Source organism: Apteryx mantelli, chromosome 8, assembly GCF_036417845.1.
Source record: "Apteryx mantelli isolate bAptMan1 chromosome 8, bAptMan1.hap1, whole genome shotgun sequence".
NCBI classification, from domain to species: domain Eukaryota; kingdom Metazoa; phylum Chordata; class Aves; order Apterygiformes; family Apterygidae; genus Apteryx; species Apteryx mantelli.
Window position 1 is genome coordinate 35,815,155 of NC_089985.1, and position 15,277 is coordinate 35,830,431.

Below are 15,277 nucleotides of genomic sequence, written 5' to 3' on the forward strand. Positions count from 1 at the left end.
GCCAGGAGGTAATACTTATCACAGGAAGAACTCAAATCACTATACAAACGACTATAATATATGCTGTTTCTTCATTAGAAGTATTCCATTTACTGATAGCATTAAGATAACAAGTTAGAGATGTGGGAGTTCAGAATATGACAACCGATATGAGTCAGTGAGGAATGACGTTAATTCAGTTGTGTGCCAATCCACTGAATTTATGCAAGAACTGTATCTGCATAAACTTAATTCATTTTAAATACATTCCCCATACTGAATGAAAGTCCACTGTAACACAAATAAGTAAGATTCTTTGGTTTGTTGTGAAAGTCAGTAAAAATATTCTCAACATAAACATTGCCCAAGGAAAATGCAGCTCCACCTTACCTGTAATACTGCTCTTGCGGAGGAAGTGCCCAGGTGATACTCAAAGAATGAACTTTCCTGATTGGAACAACTGAATAGAAAGAAATTTAATGAATGTAAATACATGATTAGCAGTAGATAAGAAACTTTACATAATGCAGAAAGAGATGTGAAAAAATTATTCAGAACCACTTAGAACTATTCTACGAAGTATCTATAGCCCCGTAAAACACAGAGGAAATATGAACCTATGTATTCAGAACATTTGGACAAATCTGCTTTACTGACCTCTGTAAAGCTTGTGAAATTCTGGTGTGTCAAAAGGCTGAGTCAGATGGCCAAAGCTCGGTCTGGGTAAACCACTTGAAAAGAAAATTGAAGAGTGGATGTTAGTGGCAAGGACTCAAGGCTGCGCTGAGCTCATCACAGGAAGGTTAGCATCCGCAGGGCTGAAGCGGCAGAGGCGGTACCCCAGGCAACCCCAAGATGCCTCTTAATCAAGGGTGCAACGCAGGATCCGCCCGGCCCAGACTGCAAGGGAACCTGGCACTCACTTGCACTCTGCCCACACGACAGAGCTTACTGGTAATTACCCAAGATTTAGGTCATCAACTCCTCCCTCTCCTTCTGTCCCAGGCAGCAGCAACACAAGGCTTCCTTTTGTGACAGGGGAAGCCAAGCACAGGAACAAGCTTCTCCAGCTGGCCCTAGGTTCACAGAAGCCTGCGGGATTGCCTTGCCGAGGAGGAGGAGGAACAGAAGGGCAGCGGTGGGGAAAGACAAATGTGGCTCTGTGTGGCATTAGGCTTTCACGAGTGCATTCCCACCACAGAAATAAGTATCTCGCAAAAGCAGAAAATGAAAGGAGAAACAAAATGCTTTCTAAGTTAGGAAAGTTTTTGCAGAAATCCCACTTCAGACAGCACGCTGGAGTGAATTACTAAAAACAGATCAAGTCCTAATCAGTTGGCACTCTAAAGATGACACTTACATTCCTCTTCGAGACACCACCTTAATTTATTTTGCTGCTAAGTATTTTTGTCACAAAGCAAAGATAAAAAATATAAAATGATCCTCCATGTTTGAATGGTTCCATCATAAAATAAAGACATCAGCACAGATTAAGCAAACACTACTGCAAGTTGGCGCCACACAGCTTGCAGGCTAAATAATTGCTATGCACAAAGTCTCCCTGAAGCAATTAAAGACAGTTTTTAACTTTCCAAGTTGCACTTTTTTTTTTCTGGATGAGGATAAACAAATATTAAATAACACCTCCAGTAAGGGATTTTTTTTTTAAATGTCATTTTGAGCACTGTACCCAGAGAATTCTACAGTTTGTAATGTCATTTTGCATCAGAAGAATCTTACTTATTTGGGATCTCAGAGAAGATTTCCATCACCCACTTTTCCAATGTATCTAGTGTTTCTAGTAAGGAGAGAAAAAATAAAGTTAGAAATTAATTTCCTGAAAATGTAAGACAGATTATTTATCTTACCTCACCAGTCAAGTTACTTTAAAGAGGCTGCAGGTCAGCATATTTTAAAATTGGCAAGTTATAAATTATAAGCTTCAAAGCTCCTTTGAACCTATTCTTAAAATACACTAGACTATACCTTTGGTCATACCTCTGTTTTTGTATATACTTCCAGTATCTCAGGGCTGAGACAACTGGGATTTAAAGCTTGGTACCATCTGGTATGACTGAAAAAGAACTACCAACTTAGGAATTTGCAAAATCACCAGTACATGCTGGATCAATTCCATCACTCCAAATCCAGCGCATATACAGCAGTTTGCGCACCTAAGCACAGTCCTGCAGTGCTAAGAACTCCATCCCCCCGCTCTCTTTTCTAAAGGAAATGGGTTAAGAACTAGAAGCTTATTTTTAAAAAACAACCAATTGGAAAACTGCGTACAGACGAGAATTCTGTATTCAAAAAGTGATGCTGTACATTAAAAAAAAAAAAAAAAGATGAAAAGAAAAGGAAGGATTCAGGGCATGTTTTTTGTTTTAACAGAGAGAAATACAAAGTTGACCTGCCTGGCTATCAGTTCCCATGGCTTTCTTCCCAATCACCAGAAGAAACAACAGTACAATCAATCCATTGCTACGTAAATGATTATTAAAGAGACAGTCAATGCCCTAAGACATTTACAGTCTAGACAGAAAATAAAAGGGTAGAGAACAAAAGAATTACCACCTCCCTTCTACAGATGGGAATTGCAATCAGTTTTAGGCATTCAACAAAACACTTAAAGCACAAACCAAACTTGAATGTACTCAGCTATTTATTTTCAGCACAGCTCTCAAGTACATGCTTAATTTCTAAGCAATTTATATCTTTTTAGTCTCAGAAGAAACCAACCATAGGTTTGAAGTGCTTTGCTGAAATGAAACCCAAGGCCATTTGCACAGCATTTTTCAGTCTATGGAGAAACAGTCTTAAAACCACTGTTTTCCATAGAGGAATGTGTTTTATTTTAAAGCCTCTCTTGAAGAAGACCTATACAAAGGAGCAAGACAACAGGGACACCCAGTCTCAGTTTCTCCATCATTTTCTGCGCAGGTTCACTGTTGACTGCAGGAAAAGTCATTTAAGTGGTATGATCCTATGTTCCTACAAGTGTTTGTTTAAAAGTACACCTTTGAGACGTCATCCCCCACGTTAATCTGGACCCCTTCATCAGTTTCAGTTAAAAGTTTCTCAAGAAGTGGCAGGATGACAGTAACACAGCACAATTGCATAAGCCTCCTTTCATTTGGAAACCAGGCTAAAATCTACATATAAACACCTCTGCAGGACAGGACAATCCACTGAAACGGCTTGGGCTACAGCTAAGCTGGAGCCAAAACCACTACTCCAAAGACAGCAGAGAACTTGCTTTTAAGGAACAGCTGGTGTTACCTTTAGACTGGACAACTAAAGTCATATAGTGAGCAGAGTAATGACGCTGCCAGAAGTCCCTCAGTCTGGTGTAGGTATCAATATTATTCATTTTAGGCTCATGTTTGAGTGTATCTGCGTTACCTGTAAATGTAAAAAAGTGGTTAGTTACCTAGATACTGGCTATGTCAAGGCCATATCTACCTGGAATTTCTTTTCCTCCACTGTCACAGAGTCTACGCCTGGATTCCTTGTACCAGGAGAGGTCTCATGTATGCATGTATGTGGAGTGGAGGAAAGAACAGCAAGTTTTAGTGTCAACTGTCGACAAAGCTGAATGCATGCCCACATCCCACTAGCAGGAGCTAGGATTTCTGTAGTAAGCACATCAAAAATAATCATTAGAAGTTTGGATTTCAAAGAATGTTAACTGAAATTTAACTTCTTCCAGTTTCTAGTTTCTAGTAAGGGCAGTTGATATTTCTATGACAAGAGAGGACAAAGTACTTCTCTATATCAGGATCACCCATACTGTGTACTACACAGCTCTTGGTGTATGTTGCCAGCTGTTCTTTCACCCATGCAACTTTCAAAACAGGGGAGGAAAAAAAGCATTTAAAGGAGGAGGAAAAATATGATGTTTAGTATATGCCACTACAGGACTTCATAAAATTATCTACATTTCAAAGTTGTCCATCTCTATTACCCATCACACTTTGCAATTTATTCCTAGCAGCAGCATGAGCGTGAGGGAACTAAGACTCTGTTTGGAATGTGCGGTCCAGGATAGGAAGGTCAAATTTCCATTCTACTCCTCTCACATGGCTGTGAAGATCTACTTCCGCAACCTCAACAATGAAACATTTATTTTGAAAAGCTTCCTTAGATTCAAATCCAGAAATAATTTATCTTTCCAGGGTAATTTTAATAGAAAAAACAAGCTTAACCAAGACAGAGATGACTCGGAGAACACTACCTTTACACTAACAAAAAATTACAATGATTATAAGCCTAAGGCAACCTAGCTTTAATGTCAGCAAAAAGCAGTACCAGAACGAAAAGTATCTTAAATGAAGGCAGCTGCTTCTATTCACAAGAGCTACACTGTTAAATGAAAAGGTGTTCTCATACATTTGAGCAAGCCTAGTATTTGCAGTGATAACGCCTCTTAAGTTAGTGCATCTTTTAAGTAGTTAAAAATTAAAATATTATCACCATTTTTATAGCATTAATGCAGAACTTACCCCAAAAAAATTTCTTCATAGGATGTCCAGGCCTGGCAAGACTCCCAAATAGCATTTCCTTTCTGTTTGCATCAGAGGGTCTTGCTAGCTGATACTCTGTTAATTTAAAGAATTTGCAATGTCATGCATCAAAATTTGAGGTCAGGTTCCCATGCAAAACAAAATCACTTTGAAAAGGAGACATACCACACAGACATAGCTTGGAATACTTTTGTTTTCATGGATGATGAAGGATAAGAAATATGACTTGCTAGCAATAATCAAAATAAAAAGTCAAGAGAAGAAAAAAATCTAGTTCATTGCTGACAAACAAAGCAAAGGATAAGGAGAGGAAGCACGTAAAGCCCAAATCTGTCCTGTCTGAACACTCTCAAATTCTGTTAAGTTTAATAGGAGTACAAGGCCATCAATTTTCCACCGAGTCAGGCCCTGCAGGAAGGGCCAGAGAACTATTACAAATCTGCTTCTCTCTTACATCACATAATACAACTTCTACCAAAATAATGAAATCAGAAATTGAAAGCTGAGCAAGAGAATTGCCAACATTGCAGTTTCACGGTTAGTTTACACTGATCTGAATACAGGCATCCACCAAAAAGCAAGAATTCACCCTCTGCAACTGCATGTTCCTGCTCCTGTCTTTGCTGGTAATAAGAATCATGCAGAGCAGAGCTGAAAACTCATTCTTTTGGCTGGGTCACACTGCAGCCAGTTCATCAAGCTGACACAGTTTACTGGGTGTCAATACAACAGAAGGAGCGGAACTGCATAATGAAGCTAGCATAAGTGAAGTGAAGGTTAGTTTAAGCTGTTGAAGAAACCATACCAGAAACTACAAGAAAAATCCGTTTATATTAACACTTATTTAAATTCAAAGATCCAATTGCCTGCTTTTCCTTTTCAGTGGAAAAACGAGGAAAAAGAAAAACTTGGAATACATATTTGAACCTGTCAGTACATCTGCCAATAGCAGTTTTTTCTCCAAACCATCTTTAAAAATTCACTTTTAGGTATTCATTATATATTGTACAATAAGCGAACACCCATTTCTAAGCCAGGCTCAATTTCCTTCTGTGAATCAGAATCACGTGAATTTGTAGTTATTACAGGTGTTAGGGTTAGGAGACAAAAGTGCAATCACCCCTGCTCTCTGTATGACCTCCACAGAGGGCTGGAGAGAGCACTGGGGCTAGGCTGGAGCTACAGGCATGCTGTTGGCCAAAAAGTACCCACTGCTCCTTTAATTGTCCTACTGGTTGCTGCCAAACAACCTCAAATAATTAACTTCTGATTAGAGAAATGAGGTGGTAAATTCTCTCAGTGACGGCGCTATGTTCAGGGTCTCTCCCCTAAACAGCCGCCGATATCCATGAAATTTAAACAGAAATCTAGGAGTTTAATCCCTCTGTCAAGCTGAATGAGCTATGACAGAAGGGCTCAAAAGGGGAACCAACAAACAAACAAACAATGTTGTCATATAGGTATCATTTCTTTAAGATGGGCTAAACAAACAGATAAAAGAAACTCTTACCACTGTCTACAGCCTCGACTTCTCGATCTATTGCATCCCTGATCATTAGTGGGTGAATAAAGAACTGTGCCCACCTATGAAAGAGAAAAATTCATAGGCTTTTCTTCAGTGTCTATTAAGCTGGGACAAAAACAAACAAAAAAAACCAACCAACGCCTACTATTTTTAGTTTATAAAGTTGTTTGACTTATTACAAATTATGTAATTCTGGACTGTATTATCTTAAGGAATGACAAAGCCAGTTCTGTGATAGCTTCAAAAACCAAAGGGCAAGGCCCCCCTGCTCCATAACGTGGGAGTGAATTGGTTGGACCTGGTGGGAGATAATACTAAAGGATGCAGGGTTATCCGTGATCTGCCTTTACAGCCTGAGAGTGATCATACCAGATCAGACAAGTGATCCATCTAGTCTGGTTCCTGTCTCCAACAGTGGCCAGTATCAGATGCTTCAGAGGAAAAATGCAAGAATCCTCAATTGTTCATTACAAACAACATGACCATAGGGAAAGTTTCTTCCTAACTCCAGGCAACAAACTGTTGATTTATGCCCTGAAACATAAGTTTTTATATCCATTACAATTTTATTATCTAATACAAATGTGAATGTTGTTTTCCAGATACATGTTTTCTCCTGTACCCTTGGAGAACAGAACAACGGAAAGGGACAGTTAGCAGTGATTGGAGACTCCGTGCAAGGCTGCCAGATAATCTATTTTATCTGTATTATTTTTAATGCTGCACTGGACTTATTGAAGCAAAAGGTTAACAGGAATACGTTACTGACTGAGTTCTACGGCTACACGATCCATTAAGCTAAAGACTATTCCCTTCTACTGATCTGAAATGTGATGTCTTTCAATTTCTTTAGTCCCCAAATTGCTTGAACGAGCAGAAATCATCATCAGCATCCATTTATCTTCTTTGTATGAGATGTTATTTTATAAAACTCCTAATTTCTGTGTTTCCTTTCCACTAAGCGAGCTCTACTGACATATCACAGTAACATTTTTAGGTTCTTCTGCACTTTTAAATTTCTAAAAGCTGGACTAATGAAAGCCAAATTTGGCCCAATAAGGAAGATTTAAGCAATACTTGGTAAAACGTGCACACATGAGTTTTTGGCTTCATTGGAGGAATGCATTTTAATGAAAGCATATTCACAGTGGAGTCAGCTCTCCTCCTGAGATGTTTCACAGCATCAGGCGTACTCAGTTGACATGCCCCCATGAACAAGTAATTTCCTCTCACAGAAGGCTGCTAATCTGACAGGTGGTGTCTAGGTACAGGTGTTGTCCTAACATAGCTCATAGCACAAATGAGCAACTTATATACTTCCGGGCACAAGATACATATTTTGCTGAATAACCTGCATTGCTAAGTGTATCCTTTTGAGGCACACACTGTAACATAACATTCAAGGCTTCCCCACCACCCCACCTTGATAAACTAGCTTTAAAAAAGAAACAAAAAACCCACTCTATCCAGATAGCTATGTTCAAGGGTGAGTCACTACAGATTCTGGGGGCATTTCCCCTCTGAAAAGTTGTCACATTGAATAAACTAGTAAGTTTGATGACAGGAGAACTCTTAAGAGTGGTAAACCAATCACAAAGCTATGTGCTTTAAGACATATGGCCCTCACACACAGATTCTGTGTAATCATACAGCAGCTGTACAGCCACTAGCTCAAAAAACAGTAAAATATCCAAAGAGAAATTGTATTTCCTTATGTTCAGTATGCTCTGTTGCAGCACAAGGATCTATGGAAGTTCAGCAATGGCATTAATCACCCCAAAATGAAGATCTGAGCAGTTACACTCAACCTTCTGAAACACATACAAACATTCATTAATAGCTAACCACCATTTATATGAAGTTACCTATCAAGCGCTTCTTTGAAGTATTTTCTCTGCACATCAAACTGGAAGACTGTCCGCTCACAGTCGGTTGAAGCATTGTCACTGCCCCCGTGCTTCTTCAGGAACGCATCAAACCCATTCTCATCTGGGTACTTCAAGCTGCCCATAAAAACCACTGGAACAAAAATCAGCAAAATTAAGAAGATGATATAACATCTGTTATTCCTAACTGCAGCTACGACCACCCCTGTTCAGCACAGCGTTACCAACAACTGTCCCACAGTTCACACGCACCACTCATCCACTAAACACACTTATCAGCTCAATGATTTTTTTAACCATGCAAATCATTGTGCTAATACAACATTCCAGCTAGATGCAACCTTGTTAATAAAGAAACCACTGGGTCCTGGTAACACCAAGTAGAGGCTGAAGCCCAGAAAGGACTCCAGCCCAGGCTGGACTCCCCGGGAGACCGGGCTCTCCTCCGCTTGCACACTCATTCGCGCACCCTGCCGCCCTGCCACACGTGGAGAACCCGTGCAAACATGCTCGCTGCTCAGAGCGGCTCAGCTCAGCTCACCACAGCAGCTCCAGCCAAGCACTGACACACTGTCCTTGTCAGGACTGACTCGATAGGTCCCAAATCCAAGAATAAACTGAGTTTTAACTTTTGACATCACTTCTGAACACGAGGTAAAAGAGCATATGTGAGATGCCAAATTCCAGGAAACCGATTCAGGTTTGAATCAGCAAAGCTAAGAAGCAGCCTGAGGACATGGTTAGACGAACTACTCCATTGGCAATAACATAAGTTATGTCCTCAGTAACTGGTTAATGCCATTTTTACTGCTTGACTAAACAGACCGTTTTAAATGACCGGGGTTATAACACACTTTTTTTAAAATAAAGTTATTTTTAAACACAAAACATTTCATGTATCATGACAACATTAGACAGTGGCAGAACAGAAAGTGCACCTTCTAGCAACAGATTGTGTGATCTGTGCAATACTTAGTGTAAGACGCTCAAATAGACTTAAAATAGCAATACCTTTTCTAGGCACAATCAGTCTTTAAGTCAAGAGTAGCATATTAGGGGATGTCTAGTTGGAAACTTCATGCGGCTTCTGTGTCTGTATTACTAATTCATCATCCTTTACTACACAGATAAGCGGTCTATGGCTCCAGGCTAGATACGACTTGCAACTTCACAAGACCAAAGGCAACAAGCTCCCCCCCATGTTTACTGGATAACGGAAAAGTGCACATTAATGCATAGCCTGCCAAAGGGTACGTGACACCACCTCTCATACGGAGTTCCTGACCAAGTCAGTATTTTTATAAAAACATGATCTTATCTAACTATTCAAAATAAATTCCAGGGTAGCTGAAATAGGAAACCATACTAAAATACTGCAGAAACTCAAAGCTAGCAGCACTCATCTTGCACAGAAGTTGGAGAAGATGAAATAGGAGCAGATACATACTATGTTCCAGGAAGTGCGCTAATCCAGGCAGATCTTCAGGATCAGAGAAGCTGCCAACAGCGACGCACAGGGCAGCTGCAGACTACAGAAAACACAACACTCAGTAAAAGCTGCTTCAATGAATACTTCAAGAAGTGCTCCAAGAAAGTGACAGAAGTATGAGACAAATCAGTCAGGACAAACATACCAAGAAGAAGAGCTAGTCTGAATGCCTAATCACAAGGTTTCAGAGCACAAGAAAGCTTTCTGTACAATAATTTTTCGCTCTATAGCTTTAAGTACATACCTGCTTTTCTGTACAACCTCTCTTTCTTGTTTCTTCCTTTTCAGCTAGCTCTTCTAATTCACTGTCATCAGGATCATTGAAATCCTCATTATCTCCATCATTGTCCTCACACTCATCCTCCTCATCACAGTCCTCATCATCATAACCTTCTCTGCCGTCTTCGATCTCTGCTCCAGAGTCGTCATCCTCATCGCTTTCCTCTTCAGATTCATCATCGTCGTCGTCCTCCTCCGAAGATAACGCAGATGGGGCACCATCCAGGTTATTCAAATCCGAAATTAAAAGTGCACATAAGCCATTCTGCAGCCTGATATACCTGAAAGAATAATTATTTACAATGACTATGCTCATTTCCCAGATACGAATTTTCAGAAAATGTGGGAATTTCTGTATTTTCCACAACAGTTCTATGCTCTTCAACTCAGATTTCCTAATAAAAATCTGAGATTAGCTAAGATGATGAGCAGCTTTATAGAGGAAAAGTAAAAATACGAATCTGTTTCCAACAAACTGAAGTTCTTTTTGTTCCATCCGCAAAGCATCAGCCATTATGGAATTACTATCCATTCTTAGTACAGCAGTGCATCGCTTTTACAATTTAATCAATCACTGTCATACAGCTATCATAAGCTTTAAATCTATGAAAAAGGCTAAACTCAAAGTCTCATAGCCAGGGACAGGTAATCACGACAGGTTCTCACAAGCAGATAGAGCCCAATACCAGTTTCCACAGCGAGCCGCTCATAATGCACTCAGGCCTCAAGGAGATGCGCAGGCAGCCGCAGGAGCAGGAAAGAAGCAACTCAGAGTGGTAATGGAAGCCCTTCTTCTCATGAGGTTAGGGACACTGACTCGGGCTTTTATTCTTCTCTGTGAACTATTTACGCTATTAGCACCTGGTTAGAGAAAACTTTATATACTCAAAACAGGCAAAGCCAAATTTCCAGAGAATATTCTGAAGCAGAAAGGGCAGTGTACAGTAGCCTACTACACTTGGTGAGCTCTTGGAAACAAGTATTTTGTGGCAGAGTTCAGGTCCCAGAGACTCCATTTTATTTATGCTTTCCATAGGAAGGGGGCCAATTTATTGGGCAAGTATTAGAACAGATCTCTTCTGAAACCTTAGTAAAATATACGATGGAGTATATGGTTGGGTTGCTATCAAGAAGTAATATATATGTGCATGTATATATACATACGTATATAAACTTACGTCCAGTACCATTCTATAACTTTTCAGAGCAAGGATTGCAAGTATCACTACTTTGATACCACATCTCGCACAAGTTTCTTGCCAGATCAGAAACAGGCACAGTCACATTTTGTCAAATTAGCCAGCGCACACCTTCTGGGAGCTTACGCTGGCTGTTACGCCAGCTGCAAAAGAAAGGAATTCTGACTCAAGAAAATTTTTAATCCAACATTAGTAGTACAACAGGGACGGGGGTATCTGATCCAGCATGAAGCCTGGTGGTACAAAACTAACCAACAGTCCTATCCCACCCCCCCGCCATCCCCACGGAGTCTAAGCGAGTACAGCAAGTTTATACCAGATCAGAGCTCTGCAGTGAGGTCACTCATTTGACTAGCAGCAGCAGCAGCAGTTTTAAAGCAGTTTTACAGATCAAGCTACACCATAAGTATCCAAATAAAAGGCACATTGTGTATTTTCCAGACCCACGGTTCCTGAAATTTCCCACATATTATTTCATTCATGATTATAAAATTTCAATGTTTCCCACTGATAAAAGCATGCACTATTATCAATATCCCAATTCAAAATACGAAGTCAGTGTAAACTTCCCTGCCTCGCACAGAGCTGCGGGCCACTTACTGTGACTCTGCAGACCACAGATCAGATTGAAAACAAGCTGCCCAGGATATTTCTTTCCCTACTGAATCTCATGGGAAAGTATTTGGAGGAGAGGGGTAGAGAGGGCAGCATGACAAGAGTTAAGCAGCTCTGTGATACAGAGCACATTACGCTTCTTAAACTACCAAGTCTATGAAAGCAGCTACATAACTAATGTTAATAGCTGTGTTAAGTTTATGAATTATAACCATTTATCAGCTGTGGAACAGACAGCATTTACTCTGGCCCAAAGTGTCACGATCATTAACACCCGTTTTGTGTGCTGCAAGAGCACTCAACAGTACAAATCTGATCCAATCAGGTGAAAGCACAATTGCATTTTTTTGTTAAATTAACTACAGTACACGGTGTATAGGTCTCGTGCAGAGACCACAACTAACGGCAGGAATTACAGATAGTAACTAGATGTGATATAAAATTTCTGGTCCAAAGTTAATCACCCATATATTCTGAAAGTTTGGAATAGCTAAGTGCATTTGCACCATATATATATTTTCCATCATGTAGCTGCAGCTCTTCTGAACACGTAACAGGGCTCCTAAGAACAGACACACTGTACTGCCAATCCACGGTGCTTCAGCCTCTGGAGAACTCAACGCTAGAGCTCCAGACAGCGCAGCCAACATCGCTGCAGCATGTCTTCCGGCACGTCGTCTTCGCCTCCGTAGACAGCTGTCACCTTCAGCTTTTCATGCCCCACGAGGAATATTCGCTTCCCAGTGATCGATCAATATGCAGTTGTGGAGGGCAGAGAAGAGAACGGTGCTGTTCTTCCAGAAAGGTTTGCCAGAAAGCTGTTTAGCCAGCTGTATCCAGTAGCTCTTGTTTATTCTTGCCGCATACCTCCATTATACTAACAGAGCAGATGATTTCAATTTTTCATTACTCATCCTTAGGCTTGTGGGTGTTACATATTACAACAGAAAGACGGCTCCCAGGAGCAAGGCAACATTTGAATTAAGCAGCTGTTGCAGGCTATCGGATTTCAGTTAAGGAGAATCTAGAACAGTTTAGGTTATACTGAGTAAGAGGCACCAACTGACATAGGTGTTCTTTACTTTTTCCATGTTTCAGTCCAATGGAAAAGGACAAGTGTAATCAATACATAGGCATCAATTAGTATGCAAAATACAATAAGAAAAATACAATCACTGAACATAGAAGCAAATGTAGTCCAGTTTCTTTTTAGTAGTAGTATACTGGCACTGATATAAATAAAACTAAATAAAATTCAAATTCTTAAAGATACTGTTAAACATCATGGATAGGTTTAAGCAGGATTGTTCTCGCACCAAGGTATTTTCTTATGTCAGTGATAACTGCTCAGCAGTTAAGTAAATACTGAAATACCTATCAGTGTGTGGTAAATACTTACGGAGATGTTTTATTTTCCCAAATTACCAAAAAGAAGCAATACAAGCCCATGAAATTCCAGATGAGAATGAATTTAAAGAAAACACACCTTTTGGGAAAGAAAACTTAGTTAAGGTAACTAATCAGTCTTAGCTCTGACACACAGCAATATCATGAACAGAAACAACTTTGATTATGACGACCGCTTTTGCCCCAACAAACTCACTTTTGAAAATACATTCTGCACAGCCTCTGTCAGCACTTCTGTTTTGAGGGTCAGCATATTTGAGAGGATAATTTGGTGGAAAGTGTTATATTTCAAGACTGATGTCACCAAAAGGACAAATTAAGGCCACTATCAAGGGCCTTCAGTGTAACTCACCATGTGTGAACAGGGGAGAGAGAATGTGTATGCATCATTAGATCACTTGCCTTTAAATTTGCATGGAAGATTTGGAATATGGTTAGCTGACACAGGCATGCTTTACTCTTAGCAACACTGAAATTCTCCTTCCTAATGGTAACATTACATTTGTGTGTGTTTTGTGCAAGGCTTGCTTGCTGTCCACGGAAATCAAACTGAAAATAAATGATTCTTGGCTTCCAACTGAACATCTGTTAAGCATGGAGAGCGGGATTTCTGAAAGACTTTGATATTAGTTTATTCCATGTTATAAGCAAACACACTCTCCAATTCGCTACACACTGAGGCAGTTCCTAAGCCTCAGAAAAGATAGCCAGTGACGTTGTTTTCACTGGACTCCCAGAGCTTCATTACTGCGCTGCTCCAGGTAGTAAAGGCAGAAGTTTCCTAAGCTGGCAGAGTCTCTATAAAGAACTTTTCAGACAGACAAGCCTCCTGCAGAGTAGCACGAGTAAGAACATAAGCAGGACAGGCAGGCAGAAATCGGGAGGACACAGCAAGGAAGTAGGACAAAAAGGAAGAGAGTAATTTTTTTCTTAAGCCAATGGGGGCAGTCCTTTCCATGCAGCCAGCAGGGAATTTCACTGTAAACCAATGTCATTGCAATTCCAAAATTCAGCCCCAGATTTAGGCTTAGGGAGACTGTTCACTGGCCACACACATCAAACATCATGAAGGATAAAGATTAAAAAAAAAATAATAATCTAAATATGGGCTGAATAATATTCTGCCTAACAGAAAAAGTGATCATAGCGTCCCTTTGAGAAGGGCTGCTTGACACCATTCAAAAAGCTGGAGCTTGCTGGCTGCTCCCTGGAGAAGGCCATAAACTCTCTGCTGCTCTGGGCTGCACTTAGGCAAGGCGATGCTTCTCCACACTTTTAATGATATTACTGATAAGCATAAAAATGAAAACATGAGCAATTTGGTAGTGTAAAAGTAATTTTTGTCTCAACTCACGGACACATTTTGGTGAAAACTTTGGAGACTCATCTAAAAGAGGAAGAGTAACAGCCTTCATAAAGAAAAAAGAAAAAAGCCGGCATCTGCCCCGAAACACCAGTTCGGCCGCATTTCACGCTGCGGATGACCACCTTCAGCAGCGAGTTACCTGGAGGGGGGCTGCAAGCGAACAGTTTGAAATATATTGCCCCGCACCTAGAGCAGACGCAGTATCAGAGCGGGGTCTTAACACCAATACCGTTTCGTGTGCGTGTCTCTCTCTGTTCAAGCCCCAAGCTGCCCACGCCGAGCCAACCTGACTGCCCGTTTTCACCGGGACCCCCCTCGGCACCCCCCCACCCCGCGGCCTCCGTTTTCCAGGGCGGAGAAGCCGCGACTCGCCCGGTTACCGAGCCGCCGCCGGGCTCCCGTGCGGCTCGGCCGGGCCCCCTGCGCAGCGACCCCCGTCCCCCCCGTCCCCGCGGTCCCTCCCAGCCAACGGCCGCGGCGGGAGAGGCCCGGCGGCGCCGCCCGCCCTCACCGGTACTGCTTGGGGTCGCTGGGGGACTTGACGATGTCGGGGTCGCCGAGGCTGGCGCCGGGCCCGCGCTCCTCCTCCTCCTCCCGCTGCTGAGGCGAGCGGCCTCTGGCGTCGCGGCCGCCCTCCACCGGCTGCTGCTGCTGCCCCGCCGGCAGCTCCGGGCAGCTGCAGCCGGCCGCCGCCTTGTTCCTGCCGGGCATGGCGGCGGCGGCGGGCACCGGCTGGCTGCGCCCGGCCGCGCTGCGCGCCCGCCCCGCCCCCACGCACCTTACTCGCCCCCTGCGCGCGAAGGCGGCCACGAGCCTGCGCATGCGCCGCCGCCGCCGCACCGGGCCGGGCGGCCGCTTCCCTCCCCGCCGCCACCGCCGCCCGCGCAGCTTCCGCCGCACGAGGAAGGAGCGGTGACGGGCGCCGCGGCCTCCCCGCCCGCACCAGTCAGCGCCCGCCGCGGCGTCACGTGGGGCGCGCCAGCCAATCCTCGGCCCGAGCTTGGTCGAG

The 15,277-nt window shown here is 42.3% G+C and overlaps 1 protein-coding gene across 1 annotated transcript in view; it reads right to left on the bottom strand.

Annotated features, from left to right (window-relative positions):
- NRDC (nardilysin convertase) overlaps positions 1 to 15,013 on the bottom strand; it is a 32,782-nt gene extending 17,769 nt beyond the window's left edge. The window contains exons 1-10 of the mRNA XM_067301236.1: positions 14,780 to 15,013; positions 9,647 to 9,962; positions 9,361 to 9,442; positions 7,893 to 8,046; positions 6,013 to 6,086; positions 4,482 to 4,577; positions 3,259 to 3,381; positions 1,720 to 1,777; positions 637 to 710; positions 370 to 439 (exon numbers count right to left, since the gene is read on the bottom strand). Coding sequence (XP_067157337.1) covers positions 370 to 439; positions 637 to 710; positions 1,720 to 1,777; positions 3,259 to 3,381; positions 4,482 to 4,577; positions 6,013 to 6,086; positions 7,893 to 8,046; positions 9,361 to 9,442; positions 9,647 to 9,962; positions 14,780 to 14,979 — 1,247 coding nt within the window. The 5' untranslated portion in view covers positions 14,980 to 15,013. The remainder of the gene's footprint in view (positions 1 to 369; positions 440 to 636; positions 711 to 1,719; positions 1,778 to 3,258; positions 3,382 to 4,481; positions 4,578 to 6,012; positions 6,087 to 7,892; positions 8,047 to 9,360; positions 9,443 to 9,646; positions 9,963 to 14,779) is intronic.
- Positions 15,014 to 15,277: the final 264 nt, after the last annotated feature.